We start from the raw sequence: 17,751 nt of genomic DNA, 5'->3' as shown, positions 1-17,751 counted from the left end.
TAGTACCATTACTTCCTCCTTTTCCTTCCCATTTCCCTTGTTAATTTTGGCGACAATATTTTTCCAACCATTTTTGTTGCTGAAGTAATTGCTTTAGTTTAGGTAATTGTTTCGTTGTCTTGTGCGAGCCTTGAGAGGTCCGCTGAGTTTGATTGATTGATTTGATTGTTGCCGCCGAAGGCGGCTAGTTTATTGTGCACCCCATACTCATCCTGTGAGCGGTAGCGCAAAAGCATTACAGAGGGCACAAAGGGTCTTTATCAGACCTCATCTTAGATTATTACATAAACAATTTCTTCAATCCTTCACACCTTATAGATACAATGTCAGCTAGTTACAGAGAAAGTGCTATTACAAGAGCTACATATTTACAGTAAGTCATCATACATTAATGGTAGGTCTTGTCGTTAATACATAATAGTTTGGCCAATGGGGATATTACAGAGTCATAGGGGAGCTTCTGTTTATTATTAGTCCTCACAATACACTACTTGTTTCTGAACCTCATATGTCGTTCATCTACTGGAAGCAAAATGTGGATACAGTGCAAGGATTTCAGGTAATTTATCCATGGTAATAAGATAGGTTGCCATATCATACAGAGTGAGCTTAGATTTATCTCTAAAAGGCTCAATTTTACAACAATCCAAGATATAGTGTTCGAGTGTGTGTCCCTGCCTATGTCCACACACTTTACACTTTACTTCATCTAGATCCCTATACAAGCCGAACTGCCAGAGATACTTGTAGCGAAGTCTTATACGAGCTGTGACAACATCTGTTAGTCTACTGACTTTGTTACTTGCCCCATACACATGTTTTACTTCACACATTTCATTGTGATGAACAATGGACCTACTAGTTCCAGCTGAGTGAAGATGTTCACCCTGTTCTGGTAATAATATTAAACTTTTGGATGAACAACCCAGCTAGTTTTCTTCCTATTGGGGAGTGTTGTATATGTTGTGAGTGAGTGTTGTCTCAAAGCTCTCCAAATGTACTCACTAGAAAGGAGACGAGAGAGAGATACCAAATAATATACACATGGAAAATACTGGAGGGACAGGTCCCAAATCTACACAGTAAAATAACAACGTACTGGAGTGAACGACATGGAAGAAAATGCAGAATAGAACCAGTGAAGAGCAGAGGTGCCATGGGCACAATCAGAGAACACTGAATGAACATCAGAGGTCCGCGGTTGTTCAACGTCCTCCAGTGAGCATCAGAAATATTGCCGGAACAACCGTGGACATCTTCAAGAGGAAACTAGATTGTTTCCTCCAAGGAGTGCCGGACCAACCGGGCTGTGGTGGGTATGTGGGCCTGCGGGCCGCTCCGAGCAACAGCCTGGTGGACCAAACTCTCACAAGTCAAGCCTGGCCTCGGGCCGGGCTTGGGGAGTAGAAGAACTCCCAGTGTGTCCACTCACATAATGAGTGATGCTGCCCAATACTATCACTATGGCGGTGTGTCCACTCACATAATGAGTGACATTGCCCAATACTGTCACTATGGCGGTGTGTCCACTCACAGGATGAGTGGCGCTGCCCAATACTGTCACTATGGCTGTGTGTCCACTCACAGGATGAGTGGCGCTGCCCAATACTATCACTATGGCTATGTGTCCACTCACAGGATGAGTGACGCTGCCCAATACTATCACTATGGCGGTGTGTCCACTCACAGGATGAGTGGCGCTGCCCAATACTATCACTATGGCTGTGTGTCCACTCACAGGATGAGTGACGCTGCCCAATACTATCACTATGGCGGTGTGTCCACTCACAGGATGAGTGGCGCTGCCCAATACTATCACTATGGCTGTGTGTCCACTCACAGGATGAGTGGCGCTGCCCAATACTGTCACTATGGCTGTGTGTCCACTCACTGGATGAGTGACGCTGCCCAATACTATCACTATGGCTGTGTGTCCACTCACAGGATGAGTGGCGCTGCCCAATACTATCACTATGGCTGTGTGTCCACTCAAGGATGAGTGACGCTGCCCAATACTATCACTATGGCTGTGTGTCCACTCACAGGATGAGTGACGCTGCCCAATACTATCACTATGGCGGTGTCTCCACTCACAGGATGAGTGACGCTGCCCAATACTATCACTATGGCTGTGTGTCCACTCACAGGATGAGTGGCGCTGCCCAATACTATCACTATGGCTGTGTGTCCACTCACAGGATGAGTGACGCTGCCCAATACTATCACTATGGCTGTGTGTCCACTCACAGGATGAGTGTCGCTGCCCAATACTATCACTATGGCTGTGTGTCCACTCAAGGATGAGTGACGCTGCCCAATACTATCACTATGGCTGTGTGTCCACTCACAGGATGAGTGACGCTGCCCAATACTATCACTATGGCTGTGTGTCCACTCACAGGATGAGTGACGCTGCCCAATACTATCACTATGGCGGTGTGTCCACTCACAGGATGAGTGGCGCTGCCCAATACTATCACTATGGCGGTGTGTCCACTCACAGGATGAGTGGCGCTGCCCAATACTATCACTATGGCTGTGTGTCCACTCACAGGATGAGTGGCGCTGCCCAATACTGCCACTATGGCTGTGTGTCTACTCACAGGATGAGTGACGCTGCCCAATACTATCACTATGGCTGTGTGTCCACTCACAGGATGAGTGACGCTGCCCAATACTGTCACTATGGCGGTGTGTCCACTCACAGGATGAGTGACGCTGCCCAATACTGTCACTATGGCTGTGTGTCCACTCACAGGATGAGTGACGCTGCCCAATACTATCACTATGGCTGTGTGTCCACTCACAGGATGAGTGACGCTGCCCAATACTATCACTATGGCTGTGTGTCCACTCACAGGATGAGTGACGCTGCCCAATACTATCACTATGGCGGTGTGTCCACTCACAGGATGAGTGACGCTGCCCAATACTATCACTATGGCTGTGTGTCCACTCACAGGATGAGTGACGCTGCCCAATACTATCACTATGGCGGTGTGTCCACTCACAGGATGAGTGACGCTGCCCAATACTATCACTATGGCGGTGTGTCCACTCACAGGATGAGTGGCGCTGCCCAATACTATCACAATGGCTGTGTGTCCACTCACAGGATGAGTGACGCTGCCCAATACTATCACTATGGCTGTGTGTCCACTCACAGGATGAGTGACGCTGCCCAATACTATCACTATGGCTGTGTGTCCACTCAAGGATGAGTGACACTGCCCAATACTATCACTATGGCGGAGTTGTAATGATCTGATGCTCAGTTCATGACTCTCCCTGTTATCCACCCATTCCCTTACCATAAACTTTTGGGGTCAGGTGTCCTACCTTGGAGTCCACCCACACCAGTCCTGTCCTCTTTCAATCTCCTACTCCCTAATCCCTCCCTCTAATCTTATTCCTAATCCCTTCTAATCCATCTTCCCCTCTCTCTTCCCCTGTCCCCTCCAAGACCATTGACCGGTTTAGGACCAGTGACGAATTCAGTACCAATACCGTACTTCTCAAGTTTCGAGTGATGGGGCTGGGAGCCATAAACGGTTATTGGTTCCTGTTGTAGCGTGGGAACGTTTCTTGATTCTACGGGATTAGAACAGAACTTTCAGGGAGGCCTAGGTGGGCGGAGCCAGGCAGGAAATAGACCTAAGAGTGAGACTTTGTATTCACTGGCTCCAGCCTTGAGAGGCGGGGCTTTTTGGGCCTAGGAAAACTGAGGAAGGGGTGGGGCTTGTGCCCACTGGAAGTCTGTTAAGGAAATATTCGTCAGTGTGTCTTGGGGCTTCCTGGGGTACAGGTCTCCTGACCTGTAGAGCCATTCAACATCTTGGCCGATTTTGCAGGATTAAGCTAATGTCTGTCTGAGTTTTGGTACGTCAAGTAAATCGCACACCGTTCTCCAATTGCCTCGTAGGATGTCTTAGTAAAGTAGGTTATATTTTTCAATTTGATTTCAGTATACGTATTTTAATAAATAAAATAATTTAAGGAATTTGTGTTTAGTTATCTGTTCCCTTTGATTAATGCTGTGTTATTCATACTTATTTGTGGTTTTCAATTGCTGTGCTAGAAATTCCCTTGTATTCTCCTCCATTTTATGGATATTAGAGTTGTCCTTAATTCCTCAATCAGTAAAGAAAAGATTACAGTATTAATTCTCAAGATTTATTTACCAAGTTCCTAATGCCCTTGAGTTCATGATTATTGATTCCTTTCCTTCCTGGGGGGCCTCGTAGCCTGGTGGATAGCGCGCAGGACTCGTAATTCTGTGGCGCGGGTTCGATTCCCGCACGAGGCAGAAACAAATGGGCAAAGTTTCTTTCACCCTGAATGCCCCTGTTACCTAGCAGTAAATAGGTACCTGGGTGTTAGTCAGCTGTCACGGGCTGCTTCCTGGGGGTGGAGGCCTGGTCAAGGACCGGGCCGCGGGGACACTAAAGCCCCGAAATCAATTCAAGATAACCTCAAGATAACCTGGGGGATCAGTGATAGACACATTCAGGAATGTTAGCGGGAAGGTGATGGCAGTCTTAATGAGTTTTTAATTATTAGTTTTATAATAATTATCCCTATTCTTGTTGTTTCTTCATTTAATATTTCAGCTTATATTCGCGGTAACTCAGTGAGGGTTCGTACTGAGCTGTAGCAGTGTTAAGCTGGTGTATTGAGTGGAGAGTAAGGGTAGAGCAGATAGGGTTATTACAGTGTGTCCACTCACAGGATGAGTGGTGCTGCCCAATACTGTCACTATGGTGGTGTGTCCACTCACAGGATGAGTGGTGCTGCCCACACTGTCACTATGGCGGTGTATCCACTCACAGGATGAGTGGCGCTGCCCAATACTGCCACTATGGCGGTGTGTCCACTCACAGGATGAGTGGTGCTGCCCACACTGTCACTATGGCGGTGTATCCACTCACAGGATGAGTGGCGCTGCCCAATACTGCCACTATGGCGGTGTGTCCACTCACAGGATGAGTGGTGCTGCCCAATACTGTCACTATGGCGGTGTGTCCACTCACAGGATGAGTGGCGCTGCCCAATACTGTCACTATGGCGGTGTGTCCACTCACAGGATGAGTGGTACTGCCCAATACTGTCACTATGGTGGTGTGTCCACTCACAGGATGAGTGGCGCTGCCCAATACTGCCACTATGGCTGTGTGTCTACTCACAGGATGAGTGACGCTGCCCAATACTATCACTATGGCTGTGTGTCCACTCACAGGATGAGTGACGCTGCCCAATACTGTCACTATGGCGGTGTGTCCACTCACAGGATGAGTGACGCTGCCCAATACTGTCACTATGGCTGTGTGTCCACTCACAGGATGAGTGACGCTGCCCAATACTATCACTATGGCTGTGTGTCCACTCACAGGATGAGTGACGCTGCCCAATACTATCACTATGGCTGTGTGTCCACTCACAGGATGAGTGACGCTGCCCAATACTATCACTATGGCGGTGTGTCCACTCACAGGATGAGTGACGCTGCCCAATACTATCACTATGGCTGTGTGTCCACTCACAGGATGAGTGACGCTGCCCAATACTATCACTATGGCGGTGTGTCCACTCACAGGATGAGTGACGCTGCCCAATACTATCACTATGGCGGTGTGTCCACTCACAGGATGAGTGGCGCTGCCCAATACTATCACAATGGCTGTGTGTCCACTCACAGGATGAGTGACGCTGCCCAATACTATCACTATGGCTGTGTGTCCACTCACAGGATGAGTGACGCTGCCCAATACTATCACTATGGCTGTGTGTCCACTCAAGGATGAGTGACACTGCCCAATACTATCACTATGGCGGAGTTGTAATGATCTGATGCTCAGTTCATGACTCTCCCTGTTATCCACCCATTCCCTTACCATAAACTTTTGGGGTCAGGTGTCCTACCTTGGAGTCCACCCACACCAGTCCTGTCCTCTTTCAATCTCCTACTCCCTAATCCCTCCCTCTAATCTTATTCCTAATCCCTTCTAATCCATCTTCCCCTCTCTCTTCCCCTGTCCCCTCCAAGACCATTGACCGGTTTAGGACCAGTGACGAATTCAGTACCAATACCGTACTTCTCAAGTTTCGAGTGATGGGGCTGGGAGCCATAAACGGTTATTGGTTCCTGTTGTAGCGTGGGAACGTTTCTTGATTCTACGGGATTAGAACAGAACTTTCAGGGAGGCCTAGGTGGGCGGAGCCAGGCAGGAAATAGACCTAAGAGTGAGACTTTGTATTCACTGGCTCCAGCCTTGAGAGGCGGGGCTTTTTGGGCCTAGGAAAACTGAGGAAGGGGTGGGGCTTGTGCCCACTGGAAGTCTGTTAAGGAAATATTCGTCAGTGTGTCTTGGGGCTTCCTGGGGTACAGGTCTCCTGACCTGTAGAGCCATTCAACATCTTGGCCGATTTTGCAGGATTAAGCTAATGTCTGTCTGAGTTTTGGTACGTCAAGTAAATCGCACACCGTTCTCCAATTGCCTCGTAGGATGTCTTAGTAAAGTAGGTTATATTTTTCAATTTGATTTCAGTATACGTATTTTAATAAATAAAATAATTTAAGGAATTTGTGTTTAGTTATCTGTTCCCTTTGATTAATGCTGTGTTATTCATACTTATTTGTGGTTTTCAATTGCTGTGCTAGAAATTCCCTTGTATTCTCCTCCATTTTATGGATATTAGAGTTGTCCTTAATTCCTCAATCAGTAAAGAAAAGATTACAGTATTAATTCTCAAGATTTATTTACCAAGTTCCTAATGCCCTTGAGTTCATGATTATTGATTCCTTTCCTTCCTGGGGGGCCTCGTAGCCTGGTGGATAGCGCGCAGGACTCGTAATTCTGTGGCGCGGGTTCGATTCCCGCACGAGGCAGAAACAAATGGGCAAAGTTTCTTTCACCCTGAATGCCCCTGTTACCTAGCAGTAAATAGGTACCTGGGTGTTAGTCAGCTGTCACGGGCTGCTTCCTGGGGGTGGAGGCCTGGTCAAGGACCGGGCCGCGGGGACACTAAAGCCCCGAAATCAATTCAAGATAACCTCAAGATAACCTGGGGGATCAGTGATAGACACATTCAGGAATGTTAGCGGGAAGGTGATGGCAGTCTTAATGAGTTTTTAATTATTAGTTTTATAATAATTATCCCTATTCTTGTTGTTTCTTCATTTAATATTTCAGCTTATATTCGCGGTAACTCAGTGAGGGTTCGTACTGAGCTGTAGCAGTGTTAAGCTGGTGTATTGAGTGGAGAGTAAGGGTAGAGCAGATAGGGTTATTACAGTGTGTCCACTCACAGGATGAGTGGTGCTGCCCAATACTGTCACTATGGTGGTGTGTCCACTCACAGGATGAGTGGTGCTGCCCACACTGTCACTATGGCGGTGTATCCACTCACAGGATGAGTGGCGCTGCCCAATACTGCCACTATGGCGGTGTGTCCACTCACAGGATGAGTGGTGCTGCCCAATACTGTCACTATGGCGGTGTGTCCACTCACAGGATGAGTGGCGCTGCCCAATACTGTCACTATGGCGGTGTGTCCACTCACAGGATGAGTGGTACTGCCCAATACTGTCACTATGGTGGTGTGTCCACTCACAGGATGAGTGGCGCTGCCCAATACTGTCACTATGGTGGTGTGTCCACTCACAGGATGAGTGGTGCTGCCCAATACTGTCACTATGGCGGTGTGTCCACTCACAGGATGAGTGGTGCTGCCCAATACTGTCACTATGGCGGTGTGTCCACTCACAGGATGAGTGGTGCTGCCCAATACTGTCACTATGGTGGTGTGTCCACTCACAGGATGAGTGGCGCTGCCCAATACTGTCACTATGGTGGTGTGTCCACTCACAGGATGAGTGGTGCTGCCCAATAATGTCACTATGGCGGTGTGTCCACTCACAGGATGAGTGGTGCTGCCCAATACTGTCACTATGGCGGTGTGTCCACTCACAGGATGAGTGGTGCTGCCCAATACTGTCACTATGGCGGTGTGTCCACTCACAGGATGAGTGGCGGCTGCCCAATACTGTCACTATGGCGGTGTGTCCACTCACAGGATGAGTGGTACTGCTCAATACTGTCACTATGGCGGTGTGTCCACTCACAGGATGAGTGACGCTGCCCAATACTGTCACTATGGCGATGTGTCCACTCACAGGATGAGTGGCGCTGCCCAATACTGTCACTATGGCGGTGTGTCCACTCACAGGATGAGTGACGCTGCCCAATACTGTCACTATGGCGGTGTGTTCACTTTATTGGGCAGAGCCCAATAAACTCGCCCCCCGGAGCAAAACGTAAAATCTTTCAATGAGTATACTCATTCTAATCATTTGTTAAATGATATCTCCTCTTCATTTCTCAGGTGAACCAGCTGATGCAGTACATTAATGACGTCTACTTCGATGGTCATCTTAACCTGAGTGACCCAGCATCCATGAAGCAGATCACTCAAGGTCAACTACCCTCCGCATCCTTCCACCCATACACAACCAAGTCTCTGAGTGGAGGACGCAACCCCGTCGTCTCTAGTGATTAATATTAGCTGAATATAACGGGAATAATTCCATTCATCTTGTTCTTGATTCTATACATCTTCACTACGAACAGAAGTACTGCTTAATAAATAATTAATGGCTGTAATTTATATGTGTTGAACACGTGTTTGTGTTATACTGTAGTCCCCATGGCAACCCAAGTCTCTGTTTAACAGTTAACAGTTTCCACCTGTGTCCCCTTGTTCGCGTACCACCAGTGTTGAATAGTTTATCCTTGTCTACCCAGTCGATTCCCCTGAGGATTTTGTAGGTAGTGATCATGTCTCCCCTTACTCTACACAAAACATTGTTGTGAGAGTTGCTACATTCTTGTACAGCCACCAGCACGCGCAGCGTTTCGCGCAGGTCCTTAATCCAAATTTGTTTCCCGCAATACGACCCGCTAAATCATTAACAACCAGGAACCCATTGACTGCTGGGTGAACAGCGGCTACCGTTAAGGATTGGCGCCCAGTCAATCTTCCCCGGCTAGGATACGAACCCAGGCCAAAGCGCTCGCGAAGCGCCACGCTAGTGTTTTACCACTGCGCCACGGGGACTATGAAAAACAAAAAAGGTTTGAAGGATATTTTAATGTCACTGTTCTGTCCTGTTCACTGTTCCACGTTCTTGATCACAGGTTCACTGTTCCATGTTCTTGATCACAGTCCTCGTCACTGTTCTAAGTCTTAGCAGTTATAACCAGTGAAACTATCAGTGTTAAACTCAGGTTTGTCCCATGGTTCACTCGTGACTCAGGTTTGTCCCATGGTTCACTCGTGACTCAAGTTTGTCCCATGGGTCATTCTTGATTCAGGTTTGTCCCATGGTTCATTCTTGACTCAGGTTTGTCCCATGGTTCACTCGTGACTCAAGTTTGTCCCATGGTTCACTCGTGACTCAGGTTTGTCCCATGGTTCACTCGTGACTCAGGTTTGTCCCATGGTTCACTCGTGACTCAAGTTTGTCCCATGGTTCACTCGTGACTCAGGTTTGTCCCATGGTTCACTCGTGACTCAGGTTTGTCCCATGGTTCACTCGTGACTCAGGTTTGTCCCATGGTTCACTCTTGACTCAGATTTGTCCCATGGTTCATTCTTGACTCAGGTTTGTCCCATGGTTCATTCTTGACTCAGGTTTGTCCCATGGTTCACTCGTGACTCAAGTTTGTCCCATGGTTCACTCTTGACTCAGATTTGTCCCATGGTTCATTCTTGACTCAGGTTTGTCCCATGGTTCACTCGTGACTCAAGTTTGTCCCATGGTTCACTCTTGACTCAGATTTATCCCATGGTTCACTCGTGACTCAGGTTTGTCCCATGGTTCATTCTTGACTCAGGTTTGTCCCATGGTTCACTCGTGACTCAGGTTTATCCCATGGTTCACTCTTGACTCAGGTTTGTCCCATGGTTCACTCGTGACTCAGGTTTGTCCCATGGTTCACTCGTGACTCAAGTTTGTCCCATGGTTCACTCTTGACTCAGGTTTGTCCCATGGTTCATTCTTGACTCAGGTTTGTCCCATGGTTCACTCGTGACTCAGGTTTGTCCCATGGTTCACTCGTGACTCAAGTTTGTCCCATGGTTCACTCTTGACTCAGGTTTGTCCCATGGTTCACTCGTGACTCAAGTTTGTCCCATGGGTCATTCTTGATTCAGGTTTGTCCCATGGTTCATTCTTGACTCAGGTTTGTCCCATGGTTCACTCGTGACTCAGGTTTGTCCCATGGTTCACTCGTGACTCAAGTTTGTCCCATGGTTCACTCTTGACTCAGGTTTGTCCCATGGTTCACTCGTGACTCAAGTTTGTCCCATGGGTCATTCTTGATTCAGGTTTGTCCCATGGTTCATTCTTGACTCAGGTTTGTCCCATGGTTCACTCGTGACTCAGGTTTGTCCCATGGTTCACTCGTGACTCAAGTTTGTCCCATGGGTCATTCTTGATTCAGGTTTGTCCCATGGTTCATTCTTGACTCAGGTTTGTCCCATGGTTCACTCGTGACTCAGGTTTGTCCCATGGTTCACTCGTGACTCAAGTTTGTCCCATGGGTCATTCTTGATTCAGGTTTGTCCCATGGTTCATTCTTGATTCAGGTTTGTCCCATGGTTCATTCTTGACTCAGGTTTGTCCCATGGTTCACTCGTGACTCAGATTTGTCCCATGGTTCACTCGTGACTCAAGTTTGTCCCATGGTTCACTCGTGACTCAGGTTTGTCCCATGGTTCACTCGTGACTCAGGTTTGTCCCATGGTTCACTCGTGACTCAGGTTTGTCCCATGGTTCACTCGTGACTCAGGTTTGTCCCATGGTTCATTCTTGACTCAGGTTTGTCCCATGGTTCACTCGTGACTCAGGTTTGTCCCATGGTTCACTCTTTACTCAAGATTAAGTCTGGCTGCAACTACAAGCCACAGAAGCTCTGGTCTGTGTGAGTGGCCCCGATCACAATTGTGATCAAGCTTGGGAACTTGGCACGTCTTCACCCACATAAAAGACGATGAACATGTTATGTTATCTGTTAATTGGCTTTACACCATGTATTTTGTGCAGGCTATAAGCATCTTACTAGCGCCTGAATATTTTAATGCCTTTCAATTTGATCGATTTCAGAATTTACCAATTCTAGCTGTATTCTTAGTAAATACAAATGTATGTTGATTTTGGCTACCTAGTTATATCGGTATGAATTGCAGTGAACTGGCTGTTAAGGCATCGACAATTGGTTGTCAAACATGGCCTTTTCTCCCTAAGCCTATCACTGTCACTGACTATTTCTTAATGCTGTAATACATTCATTTATAGTTACAATATCTAGTAAGAGGTTGTGACCCACATCAAATAATAAACAATGCATCATCTAACACGTTGTTTCACATTACCCTCCATCATAGCATGAGAAATGTTTCACATTACCCTCCTTCATAGCATGAGAAATGTTTCACATTACCCTCCTTCATAGCATGAGAAATGTTTCACATTACCCTCCTTCATAGCATGAGAAATGTTTCACATTACCCTCCATCATAGCATGAGAAATGTTTCACATTACCCTCCTTCATAGCATGAGAAATGTTTCACATTACCCTCCTTCACAGCATGAGAAATGTTTCACATTACCCTCCTTCATAGCATGAGAAATGTTTCACATTACCCTCCTTCATAGCATGAGAAATGTTTCACATTACCCTCCTTCATAGCATGAGAAATGTTTCACATTACCCTCCATCATAGCATGAGAAATGTTTCACATTACCCTCCTTCATAGCATGAGAAATGTTTCACATTACCCTCCTTCATAGCATGAGAAATGTTTCACATTACCCTCCTTCATAGCATGAGAAATGTTTCACATTACCCTCCTTCATAGCATGAGAAATGTTTCACATTACCCTCCTTCATAGCATGAGAAATGTTTCACATTACCCTCCTTCATAGCATGAGAAATGTTTCACATTACCCTCCTTCATAGCATGAGAAATGTTTCACATTACCCTCCTTCATAGCATGAGAAATGTTTCACATTACCCTCCTTCATAGCATGAGAAATGTTTCACATTACCCTCCTTCATAGCATGAAAAATGTTTCACATTACCCTCCTTCATAGCATGAGAAATGTTTCACATTACCCTCCATCATAGCATGAGAAATGTTTCACATTACCCTCCTTCATAGCATGAGAAATGTTTCACATTACCCTCCTTCATAGCATGAGAAATGTTTCACATTACCCTCCTTCATAGCATGAGAAATGTTTCACATTACCCTCCTTCATAGCATGGGAAATGTTTCACATTACCCTCCATCATAGCATGAGAAATGTTTCACATTACCCTCCTTCATAGCATGAGAAATGTTTCACATTACCCTCCTTCATAGCATGAGAAATGTTTCACATTACCCTCCTTCATAGCATGAGAAATGTTTCACATTACCCTCCTTCATAGCATGAGAAATGTTTCACATTACCCTCCATCATAGCATGAGAAATGTTTCACATTACCCTCCTTCATAGCATGAGAAATGTTTCACATTACCCTCCTTCATAGCATGAGAAATGTTTCACATTACCCTCCTTCATAGCATGAGAAATGTTTCACATTACCCTCCTTCATAGCATGAGAAATGTTTCACATTACCCTCCTTCATAGCATGAGAAATGTTTCACATTACCCTCCTTCATAGCATGAGAAATGTTTCACATTACCCTCCTTCATAGCATGAGAAATATTTCACATTACCCTCCTTCATAGCATGAGAAATGTTTCACATTACCCTCCTTCATAGCATGAGAAATGTTTCACATTACCCTCCATCATAGCATGAGAAATGTTTCACATTACCCTCCTTCATAGCATGAGAAATGTTTCACATTACCCTCCTTCATAGCATGAGAAATGTTTCACATTACCCTCCTTCATAGCATGAGAAATGTTTCACGTTACCCTCCTTCATAGCATGAGAAATGTTTCACATTACCCTCCTTCATAGCATGAGAAATGTTTCACATTACCCTCCTTCATAGCATGAGAAATGTTTCACATTACCCTCCTTCATAGCATGAGAAATGTTTCACATTACCCTCCTTCATAGCATGAGAAATGTTTCACATTACCCTCCTTCATAGCATGAGAAATGTTTCACATTACCCTCCTTCATAGCATGAGAAATGTTTCACATTACCCTCCATCATAGCATGAGAAATGTTTCACATTACCCTCCTTCATAGCATGAGAAATGTTTCACATTACCCTCCTTCATAGCATGAGAAATGTTTCACATTACCCTCCTTCATAGCATGAGAAATGTTTCACATTACCCTCCTTCATAGCATGAGAAATGTTTCACATTACCCTCCTTCATAGCATGAGAAATGTTTCACATTACCCTCCTTCATAGCATGAGAAATGTTTCACATTACCCTCCTTCATAGCATGAGAAATGTTTCACATTACCCTCCTTCATAGCATGAGAAATGGTTCACATTACCCTCCATCATAGCATGAGAAATGTTTCACATTACCCTCCTTCATAGCATGAGAAATGTTTCACATTACCCTCCTTCATAGCATGAGAAATGTTTCACATTACCCTCCTTCATAGCATGAGAAATGTTTCACATTACCCTCCATCATAGCATGAGAAATGTTTCACATTACCCTCCTTCATAGCATGAGAAATGTTTCACATTACCCTCCTTCATAGCATGAGAAATGTTTCACATTACCCTCCTTCATAGCATGAGAAATGTTTCACATTACCCTCCTTCATAGCATGAGAAATGTTTCACATTACCCTCCTTCATAGCATGAGAAATGTTTCACATTACCCTCCTTCATAGCATGAGAAATGTTTCACATTACCCTCCTTCATAGCATGAGAAATGTTTCACATTACCCTCCTTCATAGCATGAGAAATGTTTCACATTACCCTCCATCATAGCATGAGAAATGTTTCACATTACCCTCCTTCATAGCATGAGAAATGTTTCACATTACCCTCCTTCATAGCATGAGAAATGTTTCACATTACCCTCCTTCATAGCATGAGAAATGTTTCACATTACCCTCCTTCATAGCATGAGAAATGTTTCACATTACCCTCCATCATAGCATGAGAAATGTTTCACATTACCCTCCTTCATAGCATGAGAAATGTTTCACATTACCCTCCTTCATAGCATGAGAAATGTTTCACATTACCCTCCTTCATAGCATGAGAAATGTTTCACATTACCCTCCTTCATAGCATGAGAAATGTTTCACATTACCCTCCATCATAGCATGAGAAATGTTTCACATTACCCTCCTTCATAGCATGAGAAATGTTTCACATTACCCTCCTTCATAGCATGAGAAATGTTTCACATTACCCTCCATCATAGCATGAGAAATGTTTCACATTACCCTCCTTCATAGCATGAGAAATGTTTCACATTACCCTCCTTCATAGCATGAGAAATGTTTCACATTACCCTCCTTCATAGCATGAGAAATGTTTCACATTACCCTCCTTCATAGCATGGGAAATGTTTCACATTACCCTCCATCATAGCATGAGAAATGTTTCACATTACCCTCCTTCATAGCATGAGAAATGTTTCACATTACCCTCCTTCATAGCATGAGAAATGTTTCACATTACCCTCCTTCATAGCATGAGAAATGTTTCACATTACCCTCCTTCATAGCATGAGAAATGTTTCACATTACCCTCCATCATAGCATGAGAAATGTTTCACATTACCCTCCTTCATAGCATGAGAAATGTTTCACATTACCCTCCTTCATAGCATGAGAAATGTTTCACATTACCCTCCTTCATAGCATGAGAAATGTTTCACATTACCCTCCTTCATAGCATGAGAAATGTTTCACATTACCCTCCTTCATAGCATGAGAAATGTTTCACATTACCCTCCTTCATAGCATGAGAAATGTTTCACATTACCCTCCTTCATAGCATGAGAAATGTTTCACATTACCCTCCTTCATAGCATGAGAAATGTTTCACATTACCCTCCTTCATAGCATGAGAAATGTTTCACATTACCCTCCATCATAGCATGAGAAATGTTTCACATTACCCTCCTTCATAGCATGAGAAATGTTTCACATTACCCTCCTTCATAGCATGAGAAATGTTTCACATTACCCTCCTTCATAGCATGAGAAATGTTTCACGTTACCCTCCTTCATAGCATGAGAAATGTTTCACATTACCCTCCTTCATAGCATGAGAAATGTTTCACATTACCCTCCTTCATAGCATGAGAAATGTTTCACATTACCCTCCTTCATAGCATGAGAAATGTTTCACATTACCCTCCTTCATAGCATGAGAAATGTTTCACATTACCCTCCTTCATAGCATGAGAAATGTTTCACATTACCCTCCTTCATAACATGAGAAATGTTTCACATTACCCTCCATCATAGCATGAGAAATGTTTCACATTACCCTCCATCATAGCATGAGAAATGTTTCACATTACCCTCCTTCATAGCATGAGAAATGTTTCACATTACCCTCCTTCATAGCATGAGAAATGTTTCACATTACCCTCCTTCATAGCATGAGAAATGTTTCACATTACCCTCCTTCATAGCATGAGAAATGTTTCACATTACCCTCCTTCATAGCATGAGAAATGTTTCACATTACCCTCCTTCATAGCATGAGAAATGTTTCACATTACCCTCCTTCATAGCATGAGAAATGTTTCACATTACCCTCCTTCATAGCATGAGAAATGGTTCACATTACCCTCCATCATAGCATGAGAAATGTTTCACATTACCCTCCTTCATAGCATGAGAAATGTTTCACATTACCCTCCTTCATAGCATGAGAAATGTTTCACATTACCCTCCTTCATAGCATGAGAAATGTTTCACATTACCCTCCATCATAGCATGAGAAATGTTTCACATTACCCTCCTTCATAGCATGAGAAATGTTTCACATTACCCTCCTTCATAGCATGAGAAATGTTTCACATTACCCTCCTTCATAGCATGAGAAATGTTTCACATTACCCTCCTTCATAGCATGAGAAATGTTTCACATTACCCTCCTTCATAGCATGAGAAATGTTTCACATTACCCTCCTTCATAGCATGAGAAATGTTTCACATTACCCTCCTTCATAGCATGAGAAATGTTTCACATTACCCTCCTTCATAGCATGAGAAATGTTTCACATTACCCTCCATCATAGCATGAGAAATGTTTCACATTACCCTCCTTCATAGCATGAGAAATGTTTCACATTACCCTCCTTCATAGCATGAGAAATGTTTCACATTACCCTCCATCATAGCATGAGAAATGTTTCACATTTCCCTCCTTCATAGCATGAGAAATGTTTCACATTACCCTCCTTCATAGCATGAGAAATGTTTCACATTACCCTCCTTCATAGCATGAGAAATGTTTCACATTACCCTCCATCATAGCATGAGAAATGTTTCACATTACCCTCCTTCATAGCATGAGAAATGTTTCACATTACCCTCCTTCATAGCATGAGAAATGTTTCACATTACCCTCCATCATAGCATGAGAAATGTTTCACATTACCCTCCTTCATAGCATGAGAAATGTTTCACATTACCCTCCTTCATAGCATGAGAAATGTTTCACATTACCCTCCTTCATAGCATGAGAAATGTTTCACATTACCCTCCTTCATAGCATGAGAAATGTTTCACATTACCCTCCTTCATAGCATGAGAAATGTTTCACATTACCCTCCTTCATAGCATGAGAAATGTTTCACATTACCCTCCTTCATAGCATGAGAAATGTTTCACATTACCCTCCATCATAGCATGAGAAATGTTTCACATTACCCTCCTTCATAGCATGAGAAATGTTTCACATTACCCTCCTTCATAGCATGAGAAATGTTTCACATTACCCTCCTTCATAGCATGAGAAATGTTTCACATTACCCTCCTTCATAGCATGAGAAATGTTTCACATTACCCTCCTTCATAGCATGAGAAATGGAAAGGGGAACCTGCACTGTTGCAGTTATTATATTGTTATTATATTATTGTATTGTTGCATTAACATTAGCTGTATGTTGACTGTACTGGGTCGACTCATTATGGTGAAGAGGAAAATCTGCTCCATATGGTCAAAATTGTCTTGTTTCACAGCCCAACCACTTTGACTGGACGGTAGAGCAACGGTCTCGCTTCTATAATAATAATAATAATAATTTTTATTTAGGCAAAGGTACATACATAAAGAGATTTTACAAAGTTTGTTGGCTTTATAGATAAGAGCTAGTACATACAATGCCTAAAGCCACTATTACGCAAAGCGTTTCGGGCAGGTTGGCGTTCAATCCCCGACCGTCCAAGTGGTTGGGCACTCTTCCTTCCCACCGTCTCATCCCAAATCCTTATCCTGACCCCTTCCAAGTTCTATCTAGTCGTAATGACTTGACGCTTTTCCATGATAATTCCCTCCCTCCTTCAGTCACAAACCTGTGTCGACTTCTGAGTTCATCAACGTGACTGGGGAGTTTGTTTCCAATTGATCCTCTTAAATCGGATATATAAAAGACACACTCCTTAGTGCACCAGGCATATCTAATATAGCTTGACTTGCCTTTCTGCTCTTGTAATAGCTTCTTGAGTAATATATAAGTACCCTGCTTTATGAGGAAACTTTAAGAGATGTATT

The 17,751-nt window shown here is 44.2% G+C and overlaps 1 protein-coding gene across 1 annotated transcript in view; it reads left to right on the top strand.

Moving 5' to 3' along the window:
• Window positions 1-9,308, top strand: part of LOC123747149 (polycystin-1-like protein 2) — a 71,524-nt gene extending 62,216 nt beyond the window's left edge. Inside the window, exon 11 of the mRNA XM_045729168.2 lies at window positions 8,383-9,308. Coding sequence (XP_045585124.2) covers window positions 8,383-8,556 — 174 coding nt within the window. The 3' untranslated portion in view covers window positions 8,557-9,308. The remainder of the gene's footprint in view (window positions 1-8,382) is intronic.
• The last annotated feature ends 8,443 nt before the right edge of the window (window positions 9,309-17,751 follow it).

The sequence above is a fragment of the Procambarus clarkii genome, chromosome 77 (assembly GCF_040958095.1).
Source record: "Procambarus clarkii isolate CNS0578487 chromosome 77, FALCON_Pclarkii_2.0, whole genome shotgun sequence".
In the NCBI taxonomy this organism is placed as follows: Eukaryota; Metazoa; Arthropoda; class Malacostraca; order Decapoda; family Cambaridae; genus Procambarus; species Procambarus clarkii.
Note: the sequence above shows the minus strand (reverse complement) of the source record. Positions and strands in the feature narration are given on the sequence as shown.